Below are 12,314 nucleotides of genomic sequence, written 5' to 3' on the forward strand. Positions count from 1 at the left end.
ACTGTGGGGGTACTACTGATGAAGAAAAGTGCATTTATCTGTAGCGGATCCTGAGTATGTAATAGTGATTCAACCTATGCATGCCTAGAAGCTCATGTCGGAAATATAACAGGCTTTTGTTTGTGAAGGCACTAGTAGTTCTGAAAGTCTTCACACTTCTCTCTCATTTGATTATCACAACAACCAGTTGAAGTAAATAGAGTCCTGGTCTACAATTTGTTTATTATACCCATCTACCTACACAGAAGAATTTTTTATAATGTAATAAAACTGTATCTAAATCTTAGAAGTGAAGCTTTCAAGCTCTGAAGACAGTTGTTTTTTAAATTGTAGATTAGAGATCAAAAGTTATTTTTATTTCAAAAAATGAATAAATGACCACGGAGTATGAACATATTATAATATCTAATTTCATAATATCCTAACTCTATATCTGGAAGAAGGAATCTGTGCATACTTTTTAAAAAACTCAATGAATATCATCTATTGATCAAAATTTGTTCACAGATTCACAACTTCTTCATTGTTTAATTTTTATATCTTTTATTTCAGAAGCTCTTGAAAATTGCATCAAGTCTAAAGTGAACCAGTTCACTCTCAGGCAGAACTATAACCATGAGCAACAATGGAACAGAACTAACCCTTGGTTTCATCTCCTCTTCTGTAGCCATCCTTTTGTTTGGCTCAAACTATGTACCACTTAAAAAATATTATACTGGTGATGGTAACTATTTTTCCTTCGTTGTTAACCTTAAATTCTTTTTAAATACAAAGTTCTCTATTTGGGTCTTTTAAAAAATGATGGCTACAAAAATAAATTTTGTTTATCCTGGCACCAAATGAATAAAGCTTAAACTAAATCACTTAATAATGCCAAGCCAGTTTATCTGAGAGTTAGTTAGTATAAGACAACCTTAAGATTGTGTTTCATGGTAAAGCTGTCAGGAAAGCTTTTTAGCCATATCTGTTATGTTTACAAAAGAAGAAGTCCATTCTACGAATAACACGGGTTTTGAAAACACAAATTTCCAAAGCAATTGAGAGAATAGAGAACAATTTGAACATAGCATGAATTTTGTGTTTGCTTATGTGCAATTTTTACTCTGACAAAACAAGGTGAACATAGAACATTGCATCTAGATGGGTAAAGATGCATAGTAACGCGCTCACACACACCCCTTAAACATCCCCCAGCTCCCCCAGCACTACAACCATCCTCATCTAATGTTAGAACACTCCATCCACCCACTTCACACTAACTTACAAGCTGTAACACTTCCCGATGTCCACTTCCATAAGCAAACTTCAGGTCTTTTAAAGTTAAAGAGCCACATTGATGGTAGCATTTATGAATTTCTTAACCACGTACCCAGTGTAAAACTGTACTATCATTTTTATCAGGTTCCTATCTTTTTTTTTCTACTCTGTTGTTGATGATGTTTTTGTGTTATACCCTAACCCCAATTTCCCCATTAGCTCTGTGGTTTCTACTGCATGATTTTGCATAGTGCAGTGATTTTTAGGAATGTAATGTCACATTATAGTAGACCTGGCTATAATGTGAATTTTAGGGAAGAAGTAACAGTTGTTTTTATCTACCTGCCTTTTATATTAAAGCCAGAAGAAGGAATTGGAGAAGTTATGGTGAACACCTGTTAGAAAGCAGATGCGTTATCTCCCAGATTCTTTATGTCTTGTCACAACTCAGACCATAAAATTACAAATCTTTCCCCTCCGCAGCCTTTCTTTTCCTTTGGAGTTAGGATAGGAATGGAAACTACTAAAAGAGGAACAAAAAGCATACTGAGGGACAGAGGACCTAGGTTTTAGGTATTTCACAATTGCGTGATCCTGGGCAAGTTTCATCAGCTCTTCTGTTCTCCGTTTCTCACTTATAAAATGAAGAACTTGTAAAATGATGTTCCCTTTCATCTTTACGATCCTACATTTTTTTGGCCTGCGAGGTTAACAGCCATTTTTTCTCTTTCCTCCACAGGCAAAATCTTCCAAAGTTAGAGTCAGAAGTGATACATTGTGTTATCACTGGCTTAGTATTTCTTCCAAGGTTGACTTTTTCTTTATCCTTTTAATCTCTAAACCTTGATGCAGAAGCCTCAGAAAGGTACAGATTTACCCACATCACCATGCACTGTTCCGATAACTGGCAAATGGCAACCCAGAGCGTAGAAAGGAGAGTAGCCCTGACCTACAAGGCTAATTCTCAGGTTTGTGATGTCTGACTCATCATAGGCATTCAACTCTAAATGCACAAGGTCTACATGTGACCATAAATGACTTTATTTTAATCCCAACAGTGACATAAATGATCCTCAAAGGTTTAAATCACTGCTGTACTAAAGTCCCTAATGCCATGTTTTTGGTGGTGGACAGCACTAGGTGTGGCCTCTGATAAAAATATAGAGACTCAGTCTTGCCAATACTCTGGTAGAAGAGATTTGATTTGTCTAATAGGTGGGAAGGGGTGTTAAGCAGAAATGCACTGCTTAGTAAGCTTTAGAGTCAAACAACCTAGGTTTAAATTCTAGTTCTACAAACTTCTAGCTGTTTGTACAAGTTGCTTCATTTCAGATTCATTTTCTCTGTCTTTGAACCAGGGTTAATTATGATGGACAATAATTGTAAGAATTATATTAAATGTGCAAAGTTCCTGGCATATAGGCATTCAGTAAATTGTGGCCATTCCTATAATAATATCCCATTGGTATCCCTAAGCCTTAATTTACTCAAATCAGTTTGAACCACTGACACCAATTTCTTTTATTTCCAGGAATGTTTCTCCAGTGGGTACTCTGTGCTGCTAGATGGTTGGTTGCCTTGGTGGCCAATCTGATATCACATTGCCCTAATTTCTGGCCTTTTGCAATGGTGGGGGGCTGCATTTGGGCAACTGGTAAAGTATGATATAATTTATCATTTAATACTTAAATCAATTTATACTATGCTCATAATAACTCTGGTTCATAGAAGAGAACAGCACAAATAGTAATTCTGAGTAATTCTTAGTCATAGATACTAGAAATTGACAATTTAATTTCTTTCATTCAGATGCTCCATAAATAGTTTTGGTGCATTTCTCCTCGTTCTTAGTCCCTGATAGATAATTATAGCAAAATTATTACCAATTGTTCTCTGTCTGTTCAAGTGTAACTCATATATGAGTTTACATGATCTCGCCTATCTTTCTCTAGCATGTTTATCAGAAAATATTTATTAAATAATAGTCTCTACTAATATCATTTTTAGGACTTGTCTTTTTTAAAAACATATTTTTATTGATTTCAGAGAAGCAGGGAGAGGGAGAAAGAGATAGAAATATTAGTGATGAGAGAGAATCATTGATTGGCTGCCTCCTGCATGCCCCCTATTGGGGATCCAGCCCGCAAGGGTAACTGGGGCATGTGCCCTTGACTGGAATCGAACCCAGAACCCTTCAGTCCACAAGCAGACACTTTATCCACTGAGCCAAGCTGGTGAGGGCAGGACTTGTCTTTTAAAGTAGCCAAGCACAGATACATTATAATTTCAAAAGCACTGGCAGGAAAAAAACAAAAGCTTCGCTCTGTTGCCTTATCAATGCCTGAAATTATATAACTAGAATTTATGCCTTTGCTTGGCCAATCAAGAATGTATAAGTACACCTCTGGAGAGCTTTCTAATTTTCTAGCTAAGAGAATTTCAAGTATCAAGGATTTTTAGAGGTAATTTTATTAAAAGCAAATAAATTTTAAAATGTTAAAAATGTATCGGGTTCTCACTTAATTTGAATATCTGCAGAATAAATGATTTAATGAAGTTTATGAGTTGGAGGACAAAAACGTTAACTTTTAAATTTCTACTAGAATTTAAATTATTATCCCTCACTTATACCTTAATGTGATTCTGTTTAGTATATCTAATTGGGATAGGAGAACACCGAATGCATCCATTTATCCTGCAGAACTTGATAACCACCCCATAGTATTTATACTCACCCAGTAGGTTCCACTGGGAGTCAATAGGAGAATGGTCTAATTTTATATATTTGCAGGTGTGGATGCTATAGGTCCTAGTAACTGATTTGATATGGGTAGTAGACAAAATGAAAGAGCCTATGGTGATGTCGGGATTTTATCACAGGTGATTAGGAAGGTGGTGGTATCAATGACAAGGATGAGGATAATGGGGGGGGGGAAACATGTTTGAAAGGGGAAATTATGAGTTCAGCGTGGGACCGCCTGAGTTTGAAGTCCCTGCTGTTTCCACAGTGGGGAACATCTGGTTGGAGATCTCTTATTGACAGTTTGAAGCATAAAACTGTAGAGAAGGTCCAGGATAGACCTATATAGCTGAGAGTATGTCTCTCTAGTTGCTAGCTGAAATCATGAAATTAGCCGACTACCCAAAGTAGAATATAGCAAGAGGTGGAAATGTATTTTAGGGGAAATATTTAGCAGGAACCTAAATCTTGAGCGAATGCACTAAAGAGAAGAACAGGAGGGAATCAGGAAATGAGAGCAACTTAGAAGTCAAGAGAGGAAAGCTTTCAAGAAAATATTGCTAGAGTGAAGCCAGACTGCTGAGGGGCTAAGAACTACTTAAAATGATCATGGATTTGGCCCTAAGTGATCTTCAAGAGGACAAAGCAATGAATGAAGCAAGATAGTGAGGATGAAAGAGCAAGGTCTAGGATCATAGAGGGCCAACGACTTCTATCAGTGGTTGGCTCTGGTTCAAGTCTAAGAGGATGGTCACCACTGGTTTAATTGTTGATTGTTGTTGCAAAAAGTCAGAACAGAGACCTAAGTTAAGGTTGAAGAGTATTAGTGCAGTTAGACAAGGAGCTATTCAATATTTTTTTGTTTGATTTTGCTCTAAGCCTCATTCTTTTAGCAATCATAATCATGGGTTTAAATGCAAAAAAAAAAAATGTGGTTATTTTATTTTTAAAAATGAGGAATTGTGCTTTACTAAATATGTCCAAATCCCATAAGTTTCCATTGAAGTTAAAATAAAAATTAATTCAATTTATAAATGTATTTTCTGAATTGAAAAAATAAAACCTTTCTTCTGTGTGTTACATCTACAGGGAACATTGCTATTGTCCCAGGGATGAAAACCATTGGTTTAGGTCTTGGACTCTTAATCTGGGGATCATTTAATGCCTTAACTGGTTGGACAAACTCAAGGTAACACAAAGCTAATTATTTCAACTAAGATTCTCTGAGCTCATACACTCTATGCAAGGCTAGTGTTAGTGATTGGTCTAGCTGAAAGGAATAACATGATTCTTACTATATTAAAGATTATAGCCAAGATATATGCATAAAATATGCTGCCTTTAATTATTATTTACCCAAAGTTCTAAAGAAGTGATCTAAATATTTGATCAATATATAGTAAAAAAATTATCTCTCGGGGGGGGGGGGGGGGGACACTAGAGAGAGAGAAAGGGAACTGATATTTATGTTCCCTTTCTATTGTGTGACAATTTGTTATATGACATGTTGTATGTATGCATCATTCATGGCTCATTGTCACAAATATATGAGGTAAACACTATCTTATAAGAGAGCTGATACACAAAGTAGTTGAGTAACTTGCTGAAGGTCACAGAGCTAATAAGCCAGATTCAGCGCAGGTCTTCTAGTTCTAAAGCATATATTCTTCCCTCTAGAGTCTGGGCCAGGGACAACAGACTAGGGCCCAGCTTCCCAGACATTTTTGTAAAGAAAGTGTTATTGGAACACAGCCAAACCGATCCATTTAAGTGTTGTCTGTGGCTGTTTTAGACTACAATGACAGAGTTGAGTAGTTGCAAGGTACCATCTGGCCCGCAAAGCCTAACATATTAACTCTCTGCTTCTTTAACGAAGAGTTTGCCAAGCCCAGTTCTAAAGCTAGGCTGTTCAATATAGTTGCCACAGGCCATATGTGGCCATTTATATTTAAAGTTACAACAGTATGGTGCTTACCAATGGGAAGGGGTTGGGAAGTAGTCAAGGGTACAGAGGGTCAAATATACGGTGAAGGAAGAAGATTTGACTTTGGGTGGTAAACACAGTGTAATACACATAGATGATGTATCTTAGAACTGCACATAATTCAATTAAAAAAACAAATAATAAAAAGCTAAAACTATAAATTTAATTTAATTAAAATTGGGAAAAATTAAGCATTCATTTCCTCAGTTGTACTAGCCACATTGCAGATGCTCAATAGCCCTATCTGCCTAGAACAGTGATGGCGAACCTATGACACGCGTGTCAGCACTGACACGTGTAGCCATTTCTGATGACACGCGGCCGCATGCCGAGGATGAAACATTTGCTGCTCCTGAGGATGAAACATTTGCGACTAGAGTCTTGGAGTTAGTTTTTTCCTCAAAGTGACACACTACCCGAGTTATGCTCAGTTTTTTGGCGAAGTTTGATACACCAAGCTCAAAAGGTTGCCCATCACTGGCCTAGAAGCTCCCCACTTGTACAGTACAGCTATAGAACAGGCCCCTGATCCCAGAAAGTTCTCGTGGGCCGCACTGCACTGCTCTTGGTCAGCATTGAGATTAACATTAAAGTAGAGTTTGGTAAAATTAATAAAATGGAGGCTATTACTCTGGCCTTACTTTTTGATCTGGTCTTCCCACTTAAGCACTACAACAACTTCAACAATAACAAAACACACTAGCCTCCAATACATTCTTTTTTGTCCTCTCCCCATTTCCTACCCTGCTTTTTACATGTACTGTTTTCTCTTTTCTTCTTGCCTCCTTTTCTCTCTCCCCTAGATGTTTCACAGTGATTGTTGGTAATGACCACTACAATGTCAAGGCATGAAAATAAAAAGAACTTGCAGTTATTTACAAGTCTGTTTCAAATGTTATGCTTAATTGCCACCAACCAATTAGCATTCAGTTATCCACTCAACTCATTTTTTGTCTTTCTTCTTTCTTAGTCTTAGTAAGAAAGGGACATTCACAAATACTTTTACATATATTAACTCATTTAATCTTCATAAGAAACCTATAAGGTGGGTATAATTGCCCTCATTTAAAGATGGGAAATTGAGGCACAGTGAAGATACGTTATCCAAGTCCCATTAAGTGAGGAACCTATGATTTGAATCCAGGAATCTGTCCCTGAGTGCAAGCCCTTAATCACTCTGATGAACACATTTTCAACAGCATTGACGTTGATGTGACTTTCTCAATTTCCAGGTTTGGCTGGTTTGGAATGGATGCAGAAGAAGTAGCAAAACCACTGCTAAATGACTTGGGCGCTGGGCTATCAGTGGTCAGGTACATAGCTATTTCTAATGATTTATCTCTTCTTTTAAACATTTAGAGTACTTGTTAAAGATCCTGGCTTGTTTATATTTTTTTAAAGCCGCATTTCATACATTGACATGCCTTCCCTCAGATTCTTCATTTACACTGACAGACGTGGCTTGGGAGGACAAAAAAATGCCAGCTCTGAGGCCAGGGGGCCAAGCCCTAGCTCTCAAAAAGCCTTGAGACCCTGGGGAAGTCACTTAGCTTCTTTCAAGCTCACTCTCATTATCTGCAATATTTTAAAAATCATAGTACATTGGTTAAAAATTAGAATTGAAGTAGTTTGCAAACTAACAAATGCCCTGTAAGTAAATGTTATGCTGGCATCCTGAGGCCCCCAGAAGAACCGCTGATTCTCTCTTATTATTACTCACTTACTCTGCGCCACCCAGTGTCCACTTCCCTGTCACTTCACTCAACTCTTCTTAACCCGGTTAGGTAACCAACTCTATCACCTATGCCAGTGGTCGGCAAACCGCGGCTCGCGAGCCACATGCGACTCTTTGGCCCCGTGAGTTTTTAGCAAAGGCCAGCTTAGGAGCATCCTAATTAAGTTAATAACAATGTACCTACCTATATAGTTTAAGTTTAAAAAATTTGGCTCTCAAAATAAATTTCAATCGTTGTACTGTTGATATTTGGCTCTGTTGACTAATGAGTTTGCCGACCACTGGCCTATGCAAACATACACCCATTTAAACACTTTTAGATGTATCTGTGCCTAGTTGTACATTCTGTATGAATGAGGATGAAAATGACTTGGAATCTCTATATGGCAGTGTTCAGTCAATAGAACTCTAACAGAAATTAGGTCACCTTAAATGCAGTCCTCTTTCCTCTCTAGATGCCATTTATATTCCCTGTCAGTGCTTCACATAATGGATAGCCCTGCCTGGGAAGATTTTAGTGCTTTTTTTATTCTTCAGGGAAAGAATGCTATATTTCCCTTCCTCCTGCAATGATAGCTTTTCCCCAGCTACACTCAGGAACAATCTCTTTGTCATTGAAATGTTGCCTTAGAGAGTGGTTCCAGGCCAATAGGAGAAGAAATAACACAGATTCTTCTAAAATAGCAGATTCCTGACATTTTTGGTTGGAGGCAATTTTATGAATTCCATATAATTCATACAGCTTTGAATATCTCTCTCAAAAACAGTTCCTTTGCACCCGAAAATTGTAATGTTAGCATGCTTTAGTTTTAATGGTAAATAAGGCCATTTATCCGATCCATCAGGCATTGTTTTTCTCCATATTTCTTTTTTTCTGTAGATAGTGCACATTCTCTAAAATTAAAAATTATTCATGTTCTACCACCTCTACCTGTGTGATATTGGAAAAATCACTTATTTTTTCCAAGCTTTGGTTTCTTCCTCTGGGGATAAATTTGGGATAATAATTGCACCAACCTTGTAATATATTTTAAGAATTAAATGAAATAAAATATGTTGAGTGCTTTGTATGGTGCTAGACACATTGCTCTATATATTGGGTAATTTTTATCGTAATAGTCATTATTTTTATTAACAACTTTCATGCTTATTTGTTGTTTCCCCTTTGGACATGTGTTGTCCAACTCTATGGTAAGCTAATTGGTGTACCCAGGGACTCATGTAGCTTGGTTTGAAGCTTGTCTGAGGCAGGAAAATGCGATGAGCTTTTTCTGTGGTGCTCCCTTCTATGCTTCTTTACTGAGAGGAATTTCTGGGACCTTTCAGTTCATTATTTTAACTTAATTAAATCAGTTTGTTTTGAAGGGCATTCATTGAATAAGCTTGGAGTTTCATGGTCAGTATAAAAAAACTTGGAATAAGGTTACATTGGTTTAGGATGTTGCTTTTCTTTTTTTTTTTTTTAATTGAAATTATTGCTTCTCTTCTCCACACAATCCAGTTTTTAAAGGATTGGGTAGGTCATTTCTAGCCTTAATTTGTCCTATATCATATCTAAGGTGAGTATCTGCCGCAACTTTCGCAGCAGGGTTCAGGATCTGAAGGAGAAGCCGACGCACAAGTGAAAATGCTATACAAGAAATATGAATTTAGAAGGCATGAGGGGCCAGGTGAAGACCTCTTTCTTGAAGAGGCAACCCCCCCCCCCATACTGGGTCCTGTCTGCTTTTTATTCAGTTTTAGATACACATCTTGCCCTCTAGCAAAGCATACAGGCATATCAAAGGTAAAGTTTGGTAAACAGTAAAAGGATTATCAGGTTGGGGAATTACCTTGAGCCACAACTATCTCAATGGTGCTTAGCATCAGCCCTGCTAACACCCAAGGTCCATTGGCCTTCCGTGTTTCCTTGGTGCACTGACAGTATTGGCAAGCAGTGGCTTCCCTCAAGTATCAGTCAGTCTTTACAACTAGTAGTGCTCTAGGTATTTTAAACAGCAGAGGATTTAACATGGGATTGTTTACAAAGTGTTATAAGGCCCAGTGGAGCCGGAGGAGGAAGGTGGTACCATCGTACACCCAGAGCACACATCTGGTCAGCACTGCTGAACAGCTGCCTCTGCCCTGAGCAACCTACCGCTGCTGCTGAAATTTCTGGAGCCATCACTAAAACCAAATGGTGTCCCCCACCTTTTAATCTTGTGCATCTGCCTTCCATTGGCAAAACCTAGCTGCCAATACAGTTTGAGAAAATGTAGATTTCAGTCTTCTACGCCTCATATTCAGGAGAGAATCTATAGGGGTGGGAGTGGAGCTGACACCAAGAAACAGTGTCCAGAACACTCTCTCTTTTTTTTTTTTAAGTTAATTTTTTTTTTTTTAACAGAGAGGAAGGGAGAGGGATAGTTAGAAGTATCAATGGGAGAGAAACATCGATCAGCTGCCTCATGCACAAACCCACTGTGGATATGCCCGCAACTGAGGTACATGCCCTTGACTGGAATCAAACCTGGGACCCTTCAGTCCACAGGCCGACGCTCTATCCACTGAGCCAAACCAGTTAGGGCAGGATACTCTCTTAAACATGTCTTAATGATGATCCAGGAGTCAGAGTTCATACAAAAGCAGATTTTCTTTTCAATTAAAATTAATGCTCTGGATTCTCCCGGGGTCTATTCTCCATTCTTCCCGCTTCTCACTTAATTGGTCTTCTCAGGAGAGTTGTGTTGTGAGGAAACCCAAATCTTTGTTTTTAGCCATTACCTTTCTTCAGAGCCACAGTCCTTACATCTATCTATAGACCAGATTAGACATCTCTACATAGCTGCCTCCCAGGCTTCTCCTACTCAATCTGAAGTGAAATTAATTGCAATTGTGCATGGGGACTCTGCTAATTCAGCACTCTACAAACACTAGACTATTAGTTCCTTTCTCTTTGCCTTCAGCATTTTCCAATCAGAATTACTTTTCTCATTTTACCCTTCCCTGCAACCTGGCTCCTCTTCCTCAATGCCCTCTTTTTGTAAAAGGTATTAGCCACAATCTTTCAAAATCAAAACCTCTCACCTTCATTTTTTTTCTTTCATTTTATACACCACCCTTTACCTAATGTTATAAATGTCTGAATATTTCACAGGTTTTCCATTACTTTGGGTCCTTACTACCTACCCATCTATATACCTCACATTTAATTTCCCTAATTCCATTCTTTCCTTTTGCCAGTTTGACTTGGTTGTATGTGCTATCAAATATGGTCATCACTCTTTTATTTAAGAACTTCTTCAGGTTCCCTATTGGATTCAGAATAAATTTGTCTCCTTAATCTGGCATATCCTCCACAGTGTTAGCTTCAACCCTTCTTCCTAGTACATCTTTCTCCCTGCATAGTTGTCCCTCAGTATCATGGGGCACTGGTTTCAGGACCCCCTGCAGATATCAAAATCACAGATACTCAAGTCCCTTATATAACACAACCCTCCCATATACTTTAAATAGTTTCTAGATTACACATAATACCTAATACAATGTAAATGCTATGTAAATTGTTCTTATACTTTATTGTTTACATCAGGAGTGGACACACCTGTGGCTTTGGTAGATGGCCTCTGTCTCCTCCATGGGAGATGCACAGTTCTGCACTCCCAATCAGGGTTACCTGTTTCCAACTGAGATGTTGTGAAAAGCCATGGCCAGCATGGCTTTCGGGTTCAAAGGCTTGGAGAAAGAGCTGACGCGCAAATTAAAACACAAGACAAGAAATAATAATTTTGAAATTATGGGGGGAAGCCAGAGAAAACTTAACTGTAGTAGTCAAGTTCCACTGAGTCTCAGTTCCCATCTGCTTTTATTTACTAGAATACACAATTGCCTTTTAGGAATGCAAACAGACATATCAAAGGTGATTGTTTAGTAAACAGTAAGATTATCAGGTTAGGGGGGAGTTTGCTTTAGGCCATTGAGTCAGCAGTAGGTAATAAAATGCAAATTCACCCTGTGAATTAAAAAGGAGCCCAGGTCAGCCTTCTGATGGACTTCTTGCATTTATATTAATTACTGTTGATCTTGGTTCCTAGCAAGATGTTATTAAAATTTGGGGAGGGGGTGTCAATATAATAGTAAAAAAATATTATTTCAAGGTATTTTTTTATTTGTATTATTTTACCATGTAATTCCAGGGTTAAGCAGGAATGAAAAGAAAGATGGAGCCATGGACTGAAACAAGAAAATCAAGAGAAAGATCTGATTTAGGGGGAAAGCCTATGAGTTTAGCTTTTAACCTGTTGCCGTTAAGGACCATGAGAGACACCAAAGAGCATGGCAGTCCTGGAGAAATGGCAGGACCGCTGAAGAGGCAGTTTGAAAGTAATCATCATGCCATTAGAATTTTATTTAAGCTGTGTTTTAACTGAACCAGGGTTCATGATACATATCACTAAAATGTATTTTCCTTACAGTACTTTCATATGTCTCTTCATCAAAAGTGAAATACCAAAGAACACGTGTTCTATGGACACCACATCATTAATGACGGAGCATGTAAGTCTAGCATGAGAGACAACTTTATTTGAAACATAAAGTTAAGATAAAAGGAAAATGCA

General features: G+C 37.9%; 1 protein-coding gene across 1 annotated transcript in view; it reads left to right on the top strand.

Annotated features, from left to right (window-relative positions):
• Positions 1-615: 615 nt before the first annotated feature.
• TMEM144 (transmembrane protein 144) overlaps positions 616-12,314 on the top strand; it is a gene marked incomplete at both ends in the record, with an annotated part of 31,048 nt that continues 19,349 nt past the window's right edge. Inside the window, 5 exon segments of the mRNA XM_079770655.1 lie at positions 616-724; positions 2,789-2,911; positions 5,087-5,186; positions 7,214-7,294; positions 12,171-12,252. Of these exon segments, the coding sequence (XP_079626781.1) occupies positions 616-724; positions 2,789-2,911; positions 5,087-5,186; positions 7,214-7,294; positions 12,171-12,252 (495 nt within the window).

The sequence above is a fragment of the Cnephaeus nilssonii genome (genome assembly GCF_951640355.1).
Source record: "Cnephaeus nilssonii genome assembly, chromosome: 5".
Classification (NCBI taxonomy): Eukaryota; Metazoa; Chordata; class Mammalia; order Chiroptera; family Vespertilionidae; genus Cnephaeus; species Cnephaeus nilssonii.